General features: G+C 30.4%; 2 protein-coding genes across 5 annotated transcripts; both read left to right on the top strand.

The window, feature by feature from the left end:
* The first annotated feature begins 4787 nt into the window (after positions 1–4787).
* Positions 4788–8587, top strand: LOC108476229 (granule-bound starch synthase 1, chloroplastic/amyloplastic-like). 2 transcript variants are annotated; one of them, XM_017778370.2, is made up of 14 exons: positions 4788–5072; positions 5224–5572; positions 5660–5740; positions 5862–5960; positions 6051–6140; positions 6245–6308; positions 6406–6506; positions 6586–6695; positions 6793–7036; positions 7116–7292; positions 7385–7576; positions 7701–7787; positions 7901–8029; positions 8159–8587. In XM_017778370.2, the coding sequence occupies exons 2-14, from the start codon at positions 5234–5236 to the stop codon at positions 8273–8275; spliced, it is 1830 nt and encodes a 609-aa protein (XP_017633859.1). In that variant the 5' UTR covers positions 4788–5072; positions 5224–5233; the 3' UTR covers positions 8276–8587. The 2 variants fall into 2 exon arrangements, with proteins under 2 accessions (XP_017633859.1, XP_052874159.1); XM_053018199.1 differs by having other exon boundaries at positions 4849–5122.
* A 136-nt stretch (positions 8588–8723) lies between these two features.
* Positions 8724–11432, top strand: LOC108475524 (glucan endo-1,3-beta-glucosidase 11-like). 3 transcript variants are annotated; one of them, XR_001869984.2, is made up of 4 exons: positions 8724–9510; positions 9593–10701; positions 10791–10956; positions 11116–11432. XR_001869984.2 is itself a non-coding variant. In XM_017777495.2 (3 exons), exons 1-3 carry the CDS (start codon positions 9471–9473, stop codon positions 10860–10862), a joined length of 1218 nt encoding a protein of 405 aa, XP_017632984.1. In that variant the 5' UTR covers positions 8724–9470; the 3' UTR covers positions 10863–11432. The 3 variants fall into 3 exon arrangements, 2 of the variants coding, with proteins under 2 accessions (XP_017632984.1, XP_017632983.1); XM_017777495.2 differs by having other exon boundaries at positions 10794–11432; XM_017777494.2 differs by having other exon boundaries at positions 10791–11432.
* The last annotated feature ends 7386 nt before the right edge of the window (positions 11433–18818 follow it).

Here is an 18818-nt window from a genome sequence, read left to right as displayed (position 1 = left end):
TTTTTTTTCTTAAAAAAAAGATTTTTTTTATGATAAAAAAAAGAGAAAATAAAGTATGGTTTTAATTAATAATAAAAACAAATTAGTATGGAGAAATAGTTTTAATTAATAATAAAAACAAAATAGTATGGGGAATAGTTTTAATTAATAATAAAAACAAAATAGTATGGGAGAGTAGTTTTAATTAATAATAAAACAAAGTAGCATGGGGAAGTGGAATCAACTTTTTTGCTTGGGACCATGTATGTTACCTTTAATTGGGTAATTTGCGCAATTGGTCCCCTCCTTTATGCTAGCCTTCAATCGGGCCATATTTAAGTTTTATATTATTTTAAATTGGCCCTGCAGTCTGTGTGCTATTTCAATTTACCCCCTTTGCGCGGTATTTTAAGATTTTGGGTATTTTTAATTTTAGATCTCGGACATTTATACGCAATTAATTTTAGCCCAAAATTCTGTTTCAATAATTTGTTTTACTTGTAAGTTATTTCTTGGATTTTGTTTCTTCTCTCAATTAAGTTTCAGTTATTCTTTTTAGAATAAACATGTTTCTACATATTATTTTGATTTCATACTTTTGTAATTATTATTTTCTCTTTTCTTTTTTTCACGTGCATACTGTTTATATGAAATACCTTTATATTATTATTACTACTATATGTATATATTTATAATATTACTAATAGTTTATTTTTACATTATTATGTATATACCATGTAAATATTTTAATATTATATTATGTATACATTATATATATATATATATATATATCTTTTAATATTGTATTTTTATTGTTTTGCATATGCCCTAATATTATATCGTTTATATATTTTTTTATTTCCCATATTATCTTACTTTATATATTTTTAACTATATCATGTATATGCTACTACTATATATCTATTTATGTAGTATTATTAATAGTTGTTTCTAATATTATGATTATTTCTAATATGTATATATTATGTATTTACCTTCAATATTATATATCGTATATTTCTAATACTATTACGTTATTACTACTATTACACTATTATTATATTTTTACCCATTACTCTTTAAATACACTAGTTTTACCTTTTACTCTTCACTCACTATATATATTGTTTACTTATCTATATATTCACATACATATATATAATTTCACACATCATTCCAAAATTTTTATTTGTATTATTACTATTAATATTATTATTATCTTCACTATACTATCATTCTTTAGTCTTACATAATGATTGTTTATTTATTACTAGTTTTTTAATCTCGAATATTTCCTAGCCTATTTGTTATTATCTTTTATTCGTTTTATTTATTTATTTGTTACCTTGAAATAAGATTTTTGCAAATAAGGCAATGCTTGGTGTTTGGAAATTTCGAGAAAGCAAAGTCTTCTAACTTATTGGGTTGCCACTTTTCTCGTTGAATTCGAATAATTAAGTACCCTTCTAAGTTTTTTTTTAGAGGTTTTCTAAATGCAAGCCACTATCTTGGAATTTCAAAGCAATATGTCCTAACTTATTGGATATAGAGTTTTGTTGTTTCGAGATAGGAATTTCAAAAAAGGGATAACTTAATGTCAATACTTTGATGCTAGTGAATCCCAATTTTCAAAGTTAAAATATTTTAAAGAGGACTACATCTTAAATTTTTTTTCTTTCGACATTAAAGACATTTGATAATCAATTAGGTACCAATTTTTGGGCGTTATGAGGGTGCTAATCCTTCCTCGTACGTAACCGACTCCCGAACCCGTTCTTTTATTTCGTGGACCAAAACTAATGATTTTAAAACAAAATGTTTTAAAGGTGATCCAATCACACCTAAAAAGATTGGTGGCGACTCCCGTTTTCGTTTTTTAAAATCGATTCCCATTTTCCAAAACCCGATTTGAAAATGGTTTTGACATCAAATATTCAAATATCACAATCTCATATATTCATATCAATTTCCTCATATTTCTAATCAATATATTTTTCAATATAATATTCATTCAATATTCAAATTTCTACATAAATCATATATATTATATAATTCAATCAATATAAATTCAATCAAAATAATTTCAATCAATATAAATTCAATAAATTCATCGCATACCAAAATCAATCCATTCCAATTGTAAAACATCATAATTCTAACACTAACAATTGCCATATGTATATAAATATAACAAATAATAACTAAGTTCAGATTATAGAAATACAAACCGTAATTTTCGAGCTAACTCCCGTTGACTTTATCTTGTCCTTTCTTAGCTTAGATTTTCGGTACCACATTGACCATTAAAGCTTAAAGCTTCAAACCTTCAATTTTCCCTTATCTCCCCTTCTTTCTTTCTTTTTCTCCCCTGCTCTCTATTTCGTTTCATTCTGTTTCTATTTCCTTTCATTTGCTTCTTTAGTTTATATATATAATATAATATAATATAATATAATATAATATAATATAATTAAAATATAAAGTATCTTTATTATATAATAATATAATAATATACTAAACATAAAAAATCTTAGATTTTCTTCCGCCTTAATTTATACTTTTGTATAATTGCTCTTTTAGCCTTTTTATTTTCTTTTAATATATAATTCAACTTTCACACTTTATTCAATTTGGTCCTTTTACTTAATTACTCTTAATTAAATTTAAATTCACTTAATTAAACTCTAATTAACCACCTATTTTACTTCGTAAATATTTTTAATAAATATTTACTGAATTCATTTTTCAGAAACGGAGACCCAAAAATACACTTTTTCGTAACGGTAAAATTCGAGTCATTACATACCATCTATGTATTGATTATATGTATTAATAAAATTACATTTAATTATTTTTTAAATTTTGTAAACTTTTTAAAGTATAAATATTATAATGGTAGGTTGTATGAAATTTTATTTTTATATATAATTTCTAATATAATTTTAATTATTAATTAGTGGGTATAGATTGTTAATTAAATTTAAATATTATGACCACTAACAAATTTATTGTACCATTATTTATATTTTAAATATCTATTTTAATTTTAATAGTGTATTTAATTTTTATAATAATGATAAACTTAAAAAGAATTTTTAATTGTTTTAAAATTTACGGTAACTTATAATGTAGAATTGTAAGTTAAATTATTTAATATAGCAAATTGGAAAAATTTATTAAGAAAATATAACTTACAAAATACCGTTAAAATTATATATATATATAATAATAATAATAATAATAATAATAATAATAATAAAAGCAAAAGAGTTTATGTTACAAATTTCCACTTCAAGAAATTCTTACTTTATTTCCTTATCTTAAGTCAAAATTTATGATATGAACACATTAAAACTTAAAATATTGTAATATATATGATTATAAAATTATTTCATTAAAATTGATTATCAACAATAACCTTTGAAGTTAATAACTAAATGTGAATTTTATCTTTAGCAATGTTTAAAAGGATGCAACTTTTGCAGTTGATTGAGTCTTAAATCGATCAGAATTGACATTGTTATTAATGCAGGAGAACGCGAGTTCGAGTATAATAAAGCGCATTATTTTTTATTTATGGGTTAAGGAGAGACTATGAATAATTCTAAATATCATATAAAAATAAATATGATCAAAACTTATAATAATATTATTAAAAGAATACATCCTCCTAACATGGTTTCAAAAGTGAATCAAATTCATATGAATTGATGATTGAATTCATTTTTATTTTAAATATTTTATAATTTTAATAATTTATTTAATTAAATTTAACGAACCGATGGAGTCAATATTATTGATTTGAAGGGAAATGACCATACGAATACAGTATAAATTTGGCAGAAATATCTTCCACAGCACATGCGATGCTGGATGCCAAGGAATATTCACATGACTGGAAAAGCTGATAATTTTCTGATGTGATATAGTTATAAATGATGAAAAACTTAAATATAATATTGTTCTATAAAATAAATATAATGTTGAAAAATAATATAAATATAATATGAAATACATATACTTTATAAATTACTGAGTTTAAGAGTATGATAGTAAAATTTAATTTGATTTAAAAAAATTTAAAATTTAAATTTTGAGTTAATTAATTTGATTAATTTGAGTCAACTCGAATAAGTAATTCGATCATTGTTAAAATTTAAAAATAAGCAAATTAATTTTTAAAATTCAAAATATTTTTAAAACTCCAAAATTTATATATTTTTGAAAATTTTATAAAAATTAAAAAATTCTAAAAATATATAAAAAGTTAAAAGAATTCTAAAACAATAATTTTAGGACATAAATAAATAAATTAACGATTTAAGTTTATCATACTAAATTATCTTTTTTTCTTAATTTACTTTAAAATTGAAAAAGTTTTCAAATATATATTATTTCAAATTTACATGCTTTAAAATAGATTTAATTATATGGTAACAAGATGTTAATTTGACATATTTAATTTTTAATCTGATTCAAATAATTTTACTCAATTCAATTTAATTCGACTCAAATTAAATTTAATTTCATTCAACATAATTTAAAAAATTAAATTAAATTAAAATTCTTCATATCAATAAACTCTTCTCTAACATAATTTTAATCCAACGCTTACGCTACCTAAAAGTTTGTCCGCTACCAATTTTTGCACTAAAAACAAGAGGAAAAAAATAGGCAAAAATACAGCCATGGCTAATTGGACACCGTCAATTAACTTCAATTCATAGTACTAAAATTATAAAATATCGGGAAAAGCAATCTACCAACTTTAAGTTTTTTCACGATGAAACAGACATTTGTTGGAGCCCACCAGTTATGAACCACTTGTACCGTAGATTTAAGCGTGACTAGTGACCGCAAATTTCCTGAATACTCATACTAAGCTAAGGGCCCCCACCTTCCACGTGGGAAGCACTTAGACATTGAGATGAGACTTCTCCTCTCTCATTAAGCCACGTTTTATTGTAGTTCAACGTTGTAATCAGTTCAAATTGGCAGACCCTAGGTGAACTTCAGTGACCACGCCACTTCAACAACTTCCATCACTCCTAACCCAGCTGCACTCAGTGAGTGAACCATCTCGAGTGCTTCAGGTACTGCTAACTTAGCTGATTTTGAGTGATCCACTGTATCAGTTACATAGGTTCCTGTTTGCTTTTCATCACCCTACGTTCTCTTGAAGCTATATAAAATGTTTGGTTTTTGTCTTTAGTTAATTTGGTTTGGTTTTCTTTTTGGTATCAGCTTTCGATCAATGGCAACCCTGACAACCTCACACTTGGTTTCGACAAGTTCTCATTTCAGCAGCCATGGAGCAGACACTAAGGCCAATCTTGCACAGGTTGGTGCCAGGAATCAAGCCATGACTCACAATGGTTTGCGGTCTTTGAACAAGGTCGATAGGTTGCGGATGAGGACCACCAACGCAAAGGCTGTCGTTACGAAAGCTATGAAACAGGCAGATTACAGGCCTTTGGGAAAAATTATTTGCGGAATAGGGATGAATATAGTGTTTGTGTCAGCTGAGTGTGGCCCCTGGAGCAAAACTGGTGGACTCGGTGATGTCCTCGGTGGACTTCCTCCCGCAATGGCTGTAAGTACATATAAGTAGAGATTTTGGCTTTGGTTTTGGTATTTAAGTGAGATAACTAGCCGCTATTGCTTATTTATCGTTCAATAGGCCAAAGGACACCGTGTTATGACAGTGTGTCCTCGCTATGATCAGTACAAGGATGCATGGGACACAAGTGTGTTAGTTGATGTAAGGTTTCCAATCCTGCTCGATTCAAGAGATATCATATTTTACTTTTTTAGTACTTCATATTCCACTAAAAGGATCTATGTTTGGATTAATTTCTTAAACTTGAGATCCTAATATGCAGCTAAAAGTCGGAGACAAAGTTGTAACTGTTCGGTTCTTCCACTGCTACAAACGTGGAGTTGATCGTGTCTTTGTCGATCACCCCATGTTCCTTGAGAAGGTTTGAAATGATTGTTGCCTTGGTTTAATGTTCCTGCGTAAATGATTCTAGTTCATCAATTTTCTTATGGTCGCTGTTCTGATGATTCAGGTATGGGGCAAAACGGCTTCCAAAATCTATGGCCCCAGAGCAGGTTTGGACTACGAAGACAATCAACTGCGGTTCAGCTTGTTATGCCAGGTAAAATAAAATTTTTGCCATGTCCCTGAGTCTAACCATGATATTATCTCTTTCAAATATAAGTCAACCTAATTTAATGCCATTTTTACTTCTTTTGTTTTTAGGCTGCTTTGGAGGCACCCAGGGTTCTAAATTTAAATAGCAGTAAAAATTTCTCAGGACCATATGGTATGAAGTCTTCCTCTTTAGTTCTAACCTTGAAAGTTTAACTCTCTTCTTCCATGAAATGGTTTAGGCTAATGTGCTTCACCACCATCTTCTGCAGGGGAAGATGTTGTCTTTATTGCAAATGATTGGCACAGTGCTCTTCTTCCATGCTATTTAAAAAGCATGTACCAGTCAAGGGGTATCTACATGAGTGCAAAGGTATGGTTGATGGCCTCTGAAACGCTAAGTTAAGCAAGCAGAAGGTTGGATCTTACATTGTGCGTGATAAATATGTCAGGTTGTATTTTGCATCCACAACATAGCCTATCAGGGAAGATTTGCCTTTGCAGATTTCAAACGTCTCAATTTGCCTGAACGGTTCAAGAGTTCATTCGATTTCATTGATGGGTAATGAAACCAAAAGTGCTGCTGCTGATACTATTTTTGTTACAGTATTGATGAATTGTTTTCTTTAGTCAAGGATTTAAAAGGTTTTCATCGTCAGGTATAACAAGCCTGTCATGGGAAGGAAAATTAATTGGATGAAGGCTGGAATATTGGAATCACATAGAGTCTTGACTGTAAGCCCATACTATGCCCAGGAGCTTGTATCTGGTGAAGACAAAGGTGTAGAACTTGATAACATCATTCGTAAAACTGGCATCACCGGCATCGTGAATGGCATGGATGTTCAAGAATGGAATCCTGCCTCTGACAAATACATCAGTGTCAAATATGATGCAACAACTGTAAGTGCTTTCTATAGCATCCAGTTTCCTGGTTGGTTGTGGTATTAGGAGACGAGTTTTTTAGTAACTGTCAATGCAGATAATGAAGGCAAAGCCATTGTTAAAGGAAGCTATTCAAGGTGAGGTGGGATTGCCTTGCGACAGAGATGTTCCTTTGATCGGATTCATTGGTAGGCTAGAAGAGCAGAAGGGTTCAGATATTTTGGCAGAAGCTATTCCGAAATTAGCTGCTGAAAATTGCCAGATTGTAGTCCTTGTTAGTGTCAAATTTTAGAATTCCCCCTTCTGTGATTGTTACCGTTGCTTCAACGAGTATAGTATTAATAAAGGGATCTATTTTCCTTTCAGGGCACAGGCAAAAAGGCCATGGAGAATCAGATTGAGCAGCTGGAGATCCAATACCCTGACAACGTTAGAGCAGTAGCCAAATTCAATGTCCCACTGGCCCATATGATTATTGCTGGTGCTGACTACATTTTGGTCCCTAGTAGATTCGAACCGTGCGGTCTCATTCAGCTGCATGCTATGCGATATGGAACTGTAAATGCTTCTGGCCATCTCTTTCCGGCAACTAACTGATTTGATGTCATAAGCACTATGTTATGTTAATCTTAGTCTCATTGTACCGGATTAACCTCGATACGCTATCGGTTTTGTGCTATAGGTTCCGATAGTTGCCTCTACTGGTGGACTTGTTGACACGGTCAAGGAAGGATTCACAGGGTTCCAAATGGGAGCTTTCAATGTTGAAGTAAGTAGTAAAAATGATTTGTCTTTGTGTGAAGCTCCGTGAATGATATATTTATATTTATCTCATCCACCTTTTATGGGAAGATCATTCATCTCAATGGGATGTGTTTGCAGTGTGATGAAGTGGATCCAAGTGATGTGATTAAGGTGGTAAAAACTGTCAAGAGAGCTCTTGCAACATATGGGACTCAAGCACTGAAAGAAATGATCCAGAATTGTATGGCACAAGATTTTTCATGGAAGGTTAGTAGCTCGTGTAGGAAGCTTGTCTTGCATATGGTGGATAATGTAGCTAATTTAGAGTTCTAGGGAGAAACGAATACGCATCTCTAGTTCTTTGAGGTTTAAATGGAAATTTATTGATTTGTGCAGGGACCATCAAGGTTGTGGGAGAAGATGTTGTTGAGCCTCGGGGTGGCTGGCAGTGAACCTGGCATTGAAGGAGAGGAGATTGCTCCTCTTGCCAGGGAAAATGTTGCCACACCCTAAGCATAATCAGAAGGCAACTATGGATAAAGCTTAGTAACCTGTTTTCTTAGACAACCAAGTCCAAGTACCTGTCTACTCTCGATAGCTATTGGCTTGACCGGCGGAAAACAAACTGATCTGCCATACGTGAAGTCAGTGGTGCTATTTTTGAGAGTGAAAAGTCAGGAGATAGTATGATATAAATACATAGTTATAGCAGCTAATGGGTGTTAGTAATGTTGTCAAGAACTTAAAGGAGAATCAGTTTCTCTGTGTAGTTTTATGAGTAGTGAGCAATGTGAAATAAGATAAAATGTTCCAACTTCTACTTAAGGTGTCTTCTTACGTGAATGAATGCTTGCATCATATTTGAGCTTTATATATGTCCTATATTCCATCTTTTTTCTTTTTTTTTATTGTAATTAGGTAAAATGATGGATGTTTTGGGTCTCAGAAGGATGGAGAATTGCGATGGGAAAATAGTCAAGGCTATGAATATGAAGAGTCCCGTTCTCTTAAAATGTGTTGAACAGAAAATATTTTTATAACATGGGAGATCGGGGTTTTATTACCAAGGTGTCCATGCTTGCTCAATTGGGATTAACTAATTGGCTGGAGCAGATGATGCATTTTTATGGCTTAAATTTGTAGTGGGGGAGATCCTCGGCAAAAGAGTGATGTTTAGAAATGCAAATAGTGGGTGATCGATTGAGAGGAACCAATCCCCATCAAAGCCAACGAGGGGAAGTGGGGACACCGAAAGCGACCTCCAATCTCTTTGCTTTGCATGGATGCCCTGCCCATGTATCTAGTGCTGTCTCTTTATCTTCTTCTCATCACATATATTATATCACTCTCTGAACGCATTACCATTGCAAAGTGCAAAAGTGCAAACCGCACTGAACTCAATTAAATGCTTAATGGAATAATTAATTGAAAGAAAAACAATTCATCTTCTCTAAATAAACATTATATTTCTTTAATATTCTTTTTGCCAAGCTAAACTCATTTGCTCATTACGGTTGTCTCTCTATTTCTTATTTGGTTGCCTTGTTCAACACTTTTGGCCAATGACTTTCCGTCACAATTCGAATCTTTTGGCTTAAAGACATACTGATAATTGAGCCAATCATCTTTTGCCTCCCTCTACACGCTTGCTTGCTCCCTCACTTTACCTCCTGCTGCTGCTGCTGCTACTCTCTCTCTCTCTCTTCTCATGGACTTCCCTGAATTCTTCTGCTATGTTTCAATTTTAGGTAACTTATAACTCACTCATTCTCCACTTCTATCTACTTGGTTTAAATTGTGCTGAATGATTTATTTTCTGGGTTATTGTAGCTTGTTTGTTTCCAATTATGGTTAATTCGATTGGGATAAATTATGGACAAATAGCAAACAACCTTCCATCTCCAGAAGACGCGGTGCCACTGGTGAAATCAATCGGAGCAACAAAAGTAAAACTTTACGATGCAGACCCCAGAGTCCTTAAGGCTTTTGCAAACACCGACGTTGAATTCATGGTTGGTTTAGGCAACGAGTACTTGGACAAGATGCGAGATCCAACTAATGCCCAAGCATGGGTGAAAGAAAACGTTCAACCCCATTTACCAGCCACCAAAATCACCTCCATCTTTGTCGGCAACGAGGTTCTCACTTTAAACGACACTTCTCTCTCCGACTGCCTTCTCCCGGCAATGCAAAGCGTCCATGCTGCGCTGCTTAACCTCGGACTGGATAAACAGGTGACCGTCACTACAACACATTCCCTTGCCATTCTTCAAACCTCGTATCCGTCTTCAGCTGGTGCGTTCCGTGAAGATTTGATGGATCCTTTGTGCGAAACGTTGAATTTCCATCAAAAAACTGGCTCTCCTTTTTTGATTAATGCCTATCCCTACTTTGCATACAAGGGAAACCCCGAGCAAGTTCCATTGGATTTTGTTCTTTTTCAGCCAAACCAAGGAGTCACCGATCCACAAACCCATTTAGATTACGATAACATGTTGTATGCTCAAATCGACGCCGTTTACTCTGCTTTAGCTTCCTTGGGTTACATGAAACTCCCGGTTCACATATCGGAAACTGGGTGGCCTTCAAAGGGAGATGAAGACGAGGCAGGAGCTACACCCGAAAATGCTGAAAAATACAATGGGAATTTGATTAAGTTGATGTCGGGAAAAACAGGGACTCCAATGAGGCCGAATTCGGATCTTAACATTTACATTTTTGCTTTGTTTAATGAGAATATGAAACCAGGTCCCACTTCAGAGAGGAATTACGGGTTGTTTAAGCCAGACGGAACACCCGCGTATCCTCTCGGGATCACTCCTAACAATGTCGTCGGGAGAAATACGACCGTCGGTGGTGGAAGTTTCGGGAATGCCGTAACGAACCCGTATTATCCGATGAGTTCTTCCACAGGTTATATGTCCATTTCTTCCACAAGGGTAAGTTGTATGCCATTCATTGAATTCTTCTTGCATGACAAACTTTGAAATGGTGACATTTACGTGATTCAAAAATTTTGGATTGATAGCAGCAAAGATATCAATTATTGGGGCATGTGCTGCTGATGGCGCCATTGTTGATGATTAAAACCTTGGTTTAGAGACGAATCCAAAGCTCTTTCTTTGCATCAGATTTAAAGGAAGGGGAAAAAGAATAGAGAGAGAATAAGAGGCAGCTTCATGGTTAGGGAAAAGGTAAAATTCTGATTCTAAGGAATCAACAACTTTGTTTTCGACTCCACAAAACCAAAGTGCACGTAGATGATTATCAAAAGAGGCAAAGGCATTTATTTTTCTTCTAAATTTAAACGTGATCTTCTACTGTTGGTATTTATTCTAATAAATATTTTGTAGGGTGATAGGTTTGGTGAGTGAGAGGGAGGGAAAGCATCTCATATAGTAGTACCTTTTTAGGTGATTTTAATAATTTTTTATTGCGACTTATTTTTGCTATTGGAATTCAAACCAACCACCTGATTTATGTCAGTGTTCAATTCCGTCCAAAGTTGGCGGAGTTTTTTCTGATAATGTAGAATTAAATTCAAATAAGTTACTCTTAATCAAAGGAATTGAATTGAGAGAGTTAATTGTATTGTAGGTCAACATCTATGTATATATAAATCTTACCATTTCTTAATGTCAAATAAAATATATAATTGTTATAACTAAAAGCTTCATTAATTGATTGAATTATAGATGGGTGATAAAGTAGATATTACATTTTATATTGCCTGGATACATGATTTAATTTAAATTCATTTTCTTAGATCTCTTTAGTTTTAATATTATTAATAAAATAAATCTTTGATGTTCACAAAACTAACTAAAAATTCGATTATAGTAAGTGCACTTATCAATTAATAGTACAACTACGGTAAGCAAATATATTGTTCCCACGAAGACTAAAAGTAATAGTAATGTTACTGTTTTTCTATTATTTAACTGATAAATTTGAGTGATTGATTAAAACTAAAATTAACTAAATTAATTAACTATAAACGTGACAAAGCACAAATTATGAAAATAATCGAATAATAACCAAGAAACGAAACAATACCCATGAAAGAATTCACGTGGATTTCATCTGTCATTATCAATCTAAATTACTCAATTTCTTCACTTAGTATCTTGATCCATAGAAATTCTTAAATTATGTTAATATCTCTAAGAGCAACTGACTCTAGGTTGATTAATTGAAATTTCTTTCTAATTAAAACCCCTATTATCACATTAAATCGATCTATGATTTCCCTATTAGATTTGACTCTAATATGTTAGATTTATGTCGTCTTATTTCTAGGATTGCATGCAACTCCACTCAATTATGCTAGATCTACTATTAAATAAAGTATATTCCTCTTCTGATTTAAGCACATCAAATATGGATCAATAGTCTAGAAATATTAAACTAAAAATTAAGCACATATAATTGAGAACAAGATCTAAGTATTTATTGTGTAAAATAAAAATCAAACGACAAAATCCATAATAGGGTTCATCTCCCTAGGTATTTAAAAAATTAGTTCATGCTTGCAAATAAAAACATCCAAAAGACAATATAACCGAAATATATAAAGAAACTCATGATAATCTCCTAAGAAATCAACTAGGAGTCTTCATTCTTGACGGAAATCTGCTTCAAAATCGACTTCAATGGTGTTTTTCGAGTTATTTTCTTGAATATTCTATATGACGACTTTCTCCTATCTTCATATTTTTTACATATATATGTCTTAGAATGCTCGAAAAACCTAAAAATAGAGTTTTTTGGTTGTTCGGAGTGCAATTCGCGAAATTGACACGGCTTATCACACGGTCGTGTGTCCAGGCCATATAGAATAATCCAGGTCGTGTGGCTCCTATAACTCGCTCCAATTTTTCAGTTTTCGCTCCTTTTACTCCCCAATACTCTCCTAAATATAAAAATATGAATTTAAAGGATTAGGAGCATAAAATTCACCACTAACATCAAATAATTATCCAAAAACGGATTAAAAATTAGATTAAAACATGTTACTTTTAGCACTTATCAATCTTAAGTCCATGGTTATAGTGTTATTTGTTAATAATAGATATAATTTCAACAACCTTCTTATTGATTATCAAGAAGGAAAGAAGATCGATTGCGAGGCACAATGTCAATAACTATAGCTAATTTATTGAAGAATATTAAAATTTATATTTGATTAAATTCATGAATCAAAACATAAATTTTACCTTTTACTAAAATTTTATTACTTCTTTCGTAATTCTAATTTCTATCTTCAAGCTCCCTTTTATTTTTAATTATTTTTATTGGATTTCACCCTACTCATTATTATGTACAAATTTTATATTTTTAGTATAAATTTATTTTTGTTGATTTCAACCTCCACTATTTATGTTTTATATTTATTTGAATTTCCAAATAAACTAAACTATGTAAGTGATTAGGAATCACAGGTTACTAACGTAGTTACTGAAATAGAATAATATTTTTTAAATAGAAAATTCGTTAATTCATTTAATTAATAGAACTATACAATTTATAAAAAAATAATAAATATTCGTCGTAGACGGAGAAAAACAAGCTCTATCAACACAACAAATACTTTAGCTTTAGCATCAATAGAACATTATGACACGTTGACAATTGACTTCATCACAACTCAAGCACGACTTATCTGGAGTGATTGCAAGCACTTAATATGATAAGAAAATTAACTCCGGATGATCCAAAGTAGCGAGTAAAAATCGAGAAAAGAATCAAACATTCACCAAACTAAAGAGGAAGACGATAAAATTATCCCTAAAATCACTTGTAAAACTAAGGTTATATGCATAAACAAGACTAAAAAAACATGCTACAAGAGTAGACAAAAACTTCTAAAACTAAAAATTTATTAAACAATGGAAAAACAAACAAAAAACATATAGAACGTACAACACGGGTTCAAATAGACTCGTGAAATAATTTATTATTCTGAAATACTCTCAAACCAAAAACATATTAAGAAGCTGATGAAGAGTCACTCACTTTCCAAGAAGATTTACTGATGGCCGGTGAAGTTTTAAAGAACGACAGGAGCCATCATCTGTCCATCATAACTTGTGAAAACAACAAAAATACTCATAAAATATATCTATAAACTGAAAAAAGAAAAAACATGTGAAGTAAATAAGAAGAGAAAAGAAAGTATTATTCATTAATTAAATAATTACCAAGCTACTGAAGAGATTCACTAACTATTAAGGCTATTCAACTTGGATGGTAGAGATAAATGAGAGTGATCGTTAATAATTTAGTTAATGCTTATAAGTTATATTTCAATTTAGATATTCTCTTAACACTTGGTCTGCTTGATTGATTTAAAAGTGAATGTATATTAAATGGTTAAATTTGATTGATTTAATTATAGTAAATGTAAATAAAAATTAAAAGGATATTAAATATGTATCCATTAATTTTTTTTATTCTTGGTCTGCTTGGCCTGAATTTCAATAAGATAATTTTTAAAATACTTTTATTTAAATTTAATTATAGAAATAAATAGATAATAATATAAAATAATATATTTTATTATTGTGATATTGTAAATTATTAAAAATGAAATAGAGGAGCAATGAATTCTGTTTTATCTAAGATTACACCATTATTTCTTCTCAGCTAAAATGAGGTGAAATAATATATTTGTTTATTTTTAAAAATGTCAATGGTAAGACATATTGTACTTTCAAATAAAGGTGCATGTTTGAACTTTGGAGACGACATTATTAGGAGGGACAGTTATAGACCCCGAACATAAACCGTAAAATGAACATGGATAATAAAAAAAAACTAAAATTACTTTATTGTGTATATATATGATTGATATAATTTATTATTAAAATTTAATTTAAAAGTGATATCCACTTTAAAAATAACTAAAAGAAGTGTTTTGTATTTCAAAGAATTGACCTAATGTGACTTACTTGATAATATTTAAAATTTAAAATTAAATTTTAAATTTTAAATTTTAAATACAATTAAAAAGATATGTATTAAAAATAGGATCAGGTTAATCATATTTTCATATATGCTTTCAGTTGTTTATTATATATGATTATTATTCTTAATCTTATTTATCTTACATTTTTAGTTTAATGAGATTAGATTAATTTACATCTCATCAACTATTTCTTTATTATTTAAGTATTTAGGAGTAGATTTAGTATTAATGGTTTAATTTAATTTAATTAATTAGTCTGGTTAATTGGATTGTTGAAGTTGTTTGTAATGTTGTTATTAGACAATAAATTTGATCATGGGTTGGATCGGTTGGGTTTGGGTCGGATCAATGCAAAATTTTAAGTTCGTTTGGCCTAAAAATGGGCCTAAAATTCTGCCCAAGTCCGATCCAGATTAAAATTGCTATACCCAAGCCCAATCTGGCTCGCCTATATTAATTTTTTAGATTATTTTTATATAAAAATAAATTTAAAAAATATAATATATCAAATACACTAAAATAAATATTTCCTAACTAATTGAAAATATATTAAAAAAAAGTCTTTGTGCTTAAATGACATTAAGAGAGTTGCAACTTAGCAAGCAAATTGTAGAGACCCAATTTAGCCCGAGCCCAGAAAATAACCAAACAAAAAATAATACTAAATAAAGTCCAATTTTTTTCTACAATCCAAAATTACAACTCAAAAAGTCCAATTTACATCAGCCCAATAACCTAAACCCCAACTACCCAAACCCAATTACAAACAAACCCTAGCCCAAACCAACAATCAAAAAAGAAAAAAAAAAGAAAAAACCTTAGCCGCACTTGTCCCATCCACCACCGACGTCTGCCACCACCTACTCAGCACCGCCCCAACTGCTCCTGCAAGAAGAACATGCAAACAACAGGAAAATAATATTAAAAATACATGTAAAGGCTTTATAAGCCACCAAAAAATCAGATGTAAGGGTTGGATTTTTTTGAAATATAAAATTTTTTTACAGTAGATATTGAACATAAAGAAATCAGAGATTCAAATACAAAAACAAAGATCCCAAAAAAACAGATTCAGAGAAATAGCAAGGTATACAAGGCCAAAGGTTACTTCATCTTTTATTTTATTTTCTTTTTTTTTAATCTATTTATAGACATATCCATATTTTCCCCATTTTTTTTCAAAAATATCAAAGAAAATAAAAGTAAAAAAAAAAGCACCTTTTTTCGAAATTCGCAGTGGCCGGCGACGGTGGCTGACGGAGGCCCACTCACCGAATTCTAGCTCCGACCAGAGGGTGAGAGAGAGGGAGTGAGAGAGCTGCTGAGATTTTTTTTTAAAATGATAGCAGAAGTATTTTTTTTCTCAAAAATTTGGCTTTTATAGCCTTATAAAACTACGCCGTTTCAAGGTGCCCTGAAGAGCCCCAAAACAACGTTGTTTTGGGGCTGACCCGCAAACCCGACCCGCCTGTGCCCAGGATCAGCGTGTTTTTGGACTGAGGGTCTATTTGCGCCCTCAGACCTTTCGCTTTTGAAGCTGACTTCAATATGGTCCTATTTTGCTTCTTTAATGTTTTTAAATTTGACCATCCCTTTTGTTTTTGTCGCAATTTGGTCCCCAGACCACTCGAACGACCAAACACCTGAACGGTGTCATTTAGGGGGTAGGGATTAATTTCCATTTGGTCCTCAAATCCCTCGCGCACTTTCATATTTACCCCTATTTTTTTATTTGGTTATAGTTTTCACTCCTGATTCCATTTTTATTCCAATTTAAACCCTAATCAATTTGATTTTAATTCTTTTATATTTTTCTTTATTTATTATTTTATATATTATTTATTCTAATGGTTTTGTATTCCATTTGTTACTTTTAAATCGTTTTATTGTTATTTATTTTAAGTTTTCTTTCTATACATCATGTATTTTCAAACTATCATTCATTTTAAACTTTATGCATATTACTTATTAAATTACCATACATATTATTATTTTGAAGTTTTATATATATATATCTTCTTATTTTGGACCGTTTTATATATAATGTTTATTTTAAATTTCTTATATGTCATTTAGCCATACTGTTTATATGTTAATTATTTTAAATTATTTTATTATTTATTGTAAACCTCCTATTATTATTATTATTATTATTATTATTATTATTATTATTATTATTATTATTAGTACTAGTATTGATTTTCACTTAATGTTTATATATGTATATACATGTACGTATTTGTGTAGTGTATTAATAGTTTTTTTCATATTATTATCATTTCTAATATATATATCGTATATGTTTTATATATATTATGTATATATTTTAATATTATTAGTTATATATTTTTATACTATTTCATGTATATATTTTTATATTATCTTATGTAAATATATTTTTAATAATTATATTATGTATATATTTTAACGCTATATTAGGTACATATTTTTAATACTATTATTATGTTCATATTTTAATATATATATATATATACATATGTATATAGGTAACATTATTAGTGTTTTTAATATCATGTTCCGTCACTTTACTAACTGTTATTATATGTATATATATATTCATTGTTTTTATTTCGTGTTTAATACTACTATTACGTTTAATATCGCATGCATTGTTATTGTTTTAAATATTATTGTCATATTTATTATTTGCTTGATGTATTTCTAACTCTTTTATTTTTGTTTCTTACCCATTCATATCGGTTTGCTTTTCTTATTATATTATTAGCATATCATTATTTTTATTATTATTTTCCTTTTATTGTAAATATTGTTTTTATTATTATCCTAATGCTCTTATATTATATGTTAATATTTCATTCATTATATCATTGTTTGCATCGTTTATTTATTTTTGCAAAATTCGGGTTTAAAATATTTTCATTCATGTTTTTAACTTCAATAAATAAGGTAACGTACCGATTTAATATTAAGTCGTCGATTTCATCGCTATGTTGGGTGAATATCATCGGCTCGTGTTAAAAACGGAACGCCCTTCTCAAAAGAAACCAAAATTTTAAAAATTCTCGTGTTTTGATCGGATCACGATTAAAATTTAAATTGAACTCGTATTTTTGAGAATTAAGACAACGCGCGTTTAATGAGATACCAATTTTGGGCGTCGCGGGGGTGCTAATACCTTCCCCGCGCGTAACCGACTTCCAAACCCTACTTTTTCTCTGGATTTCGACGTAGACCTAAACTCGGCCTCTTTTTGTATTCAAAAGTAAATTTTCTTAAAAAGGGAGGATTTATTAGGTGTCCGATCACACCTAAAAAAAAAGATCGGTGGCGACTCCTTTTCTTTTTTAAAATTCGAAATTCCATTTTCAAATTTTCAAATAATCGCCACAACTAGCGACCGAAAGCGAAAAATTTTACGTCGCTACACAAATGTCGATAAAATAGTAATAAAATTAACAATAAAACAATAGTTATAAAATATCCAAAGAATAACAACAAAATGGCAGCAAAACAGCAGCAAAATGGTAGCAAAACAACAACAAAAAAAAGTTTAGGTTAACTCAAGTAGGGTTAAAAAAATCCTCCCCGAGGCTCAACTTGTTTAGAAAGCAGACTATATTTTTATCCAAACTCATTTTTCAGGCCTATTTTTTTGGCCAAATCATTTCACTTTTTGAACGAACTTTCGAATCTAGACGAATGACCCTGCTCATTATTAGTTGTACTAAAAGTTAGATTAGCGAGTAAGCTAGGGCAATTGGTGAACAATGAATGTTATTGAAAATGTTATTATGCGTTTAATTCGATGTATTCCATTTCAACATGATGCTTTGGTGGACATACAACGAGCAAAAATGCCTCATGCTCCAAATTTATAAATTGGGATAATGGTTCTTGAAGTTTATCAAATATTTTTGTATAATCCTTCAACATTAAAATTTAATTTAAAAATAGTATATTGTTTTTTATAAATTAGATCTGTAATTATCTTTTTTATCATGCAGAAAAAAATTTTAAATGTACTTTACGAGTTTAAAAGTAATTTGTAATTAAATTTAGCATTTGTAATTAAATTTAGCAGAGCTAATTGACACAAAGATACAATTG

This window comes from Gossypium arboreum, chromosome 8 (genome assembly GCF_025698485.1).
Source record: "Gossypium arboreum isolate Shixiya-1 chromosome 8, ASM2569848v2, whole genome shotgun sequence".
Lineage (NCBI taxonomy): Eukaryota > Viridiplantae > Streptophyta > Magnoliopsida > Malvales > Malvaceae > Gossypium > Gossypium arboreum.
This window is presented reverse-complemented; position numbering and strand designations above follow the sequence as displayed.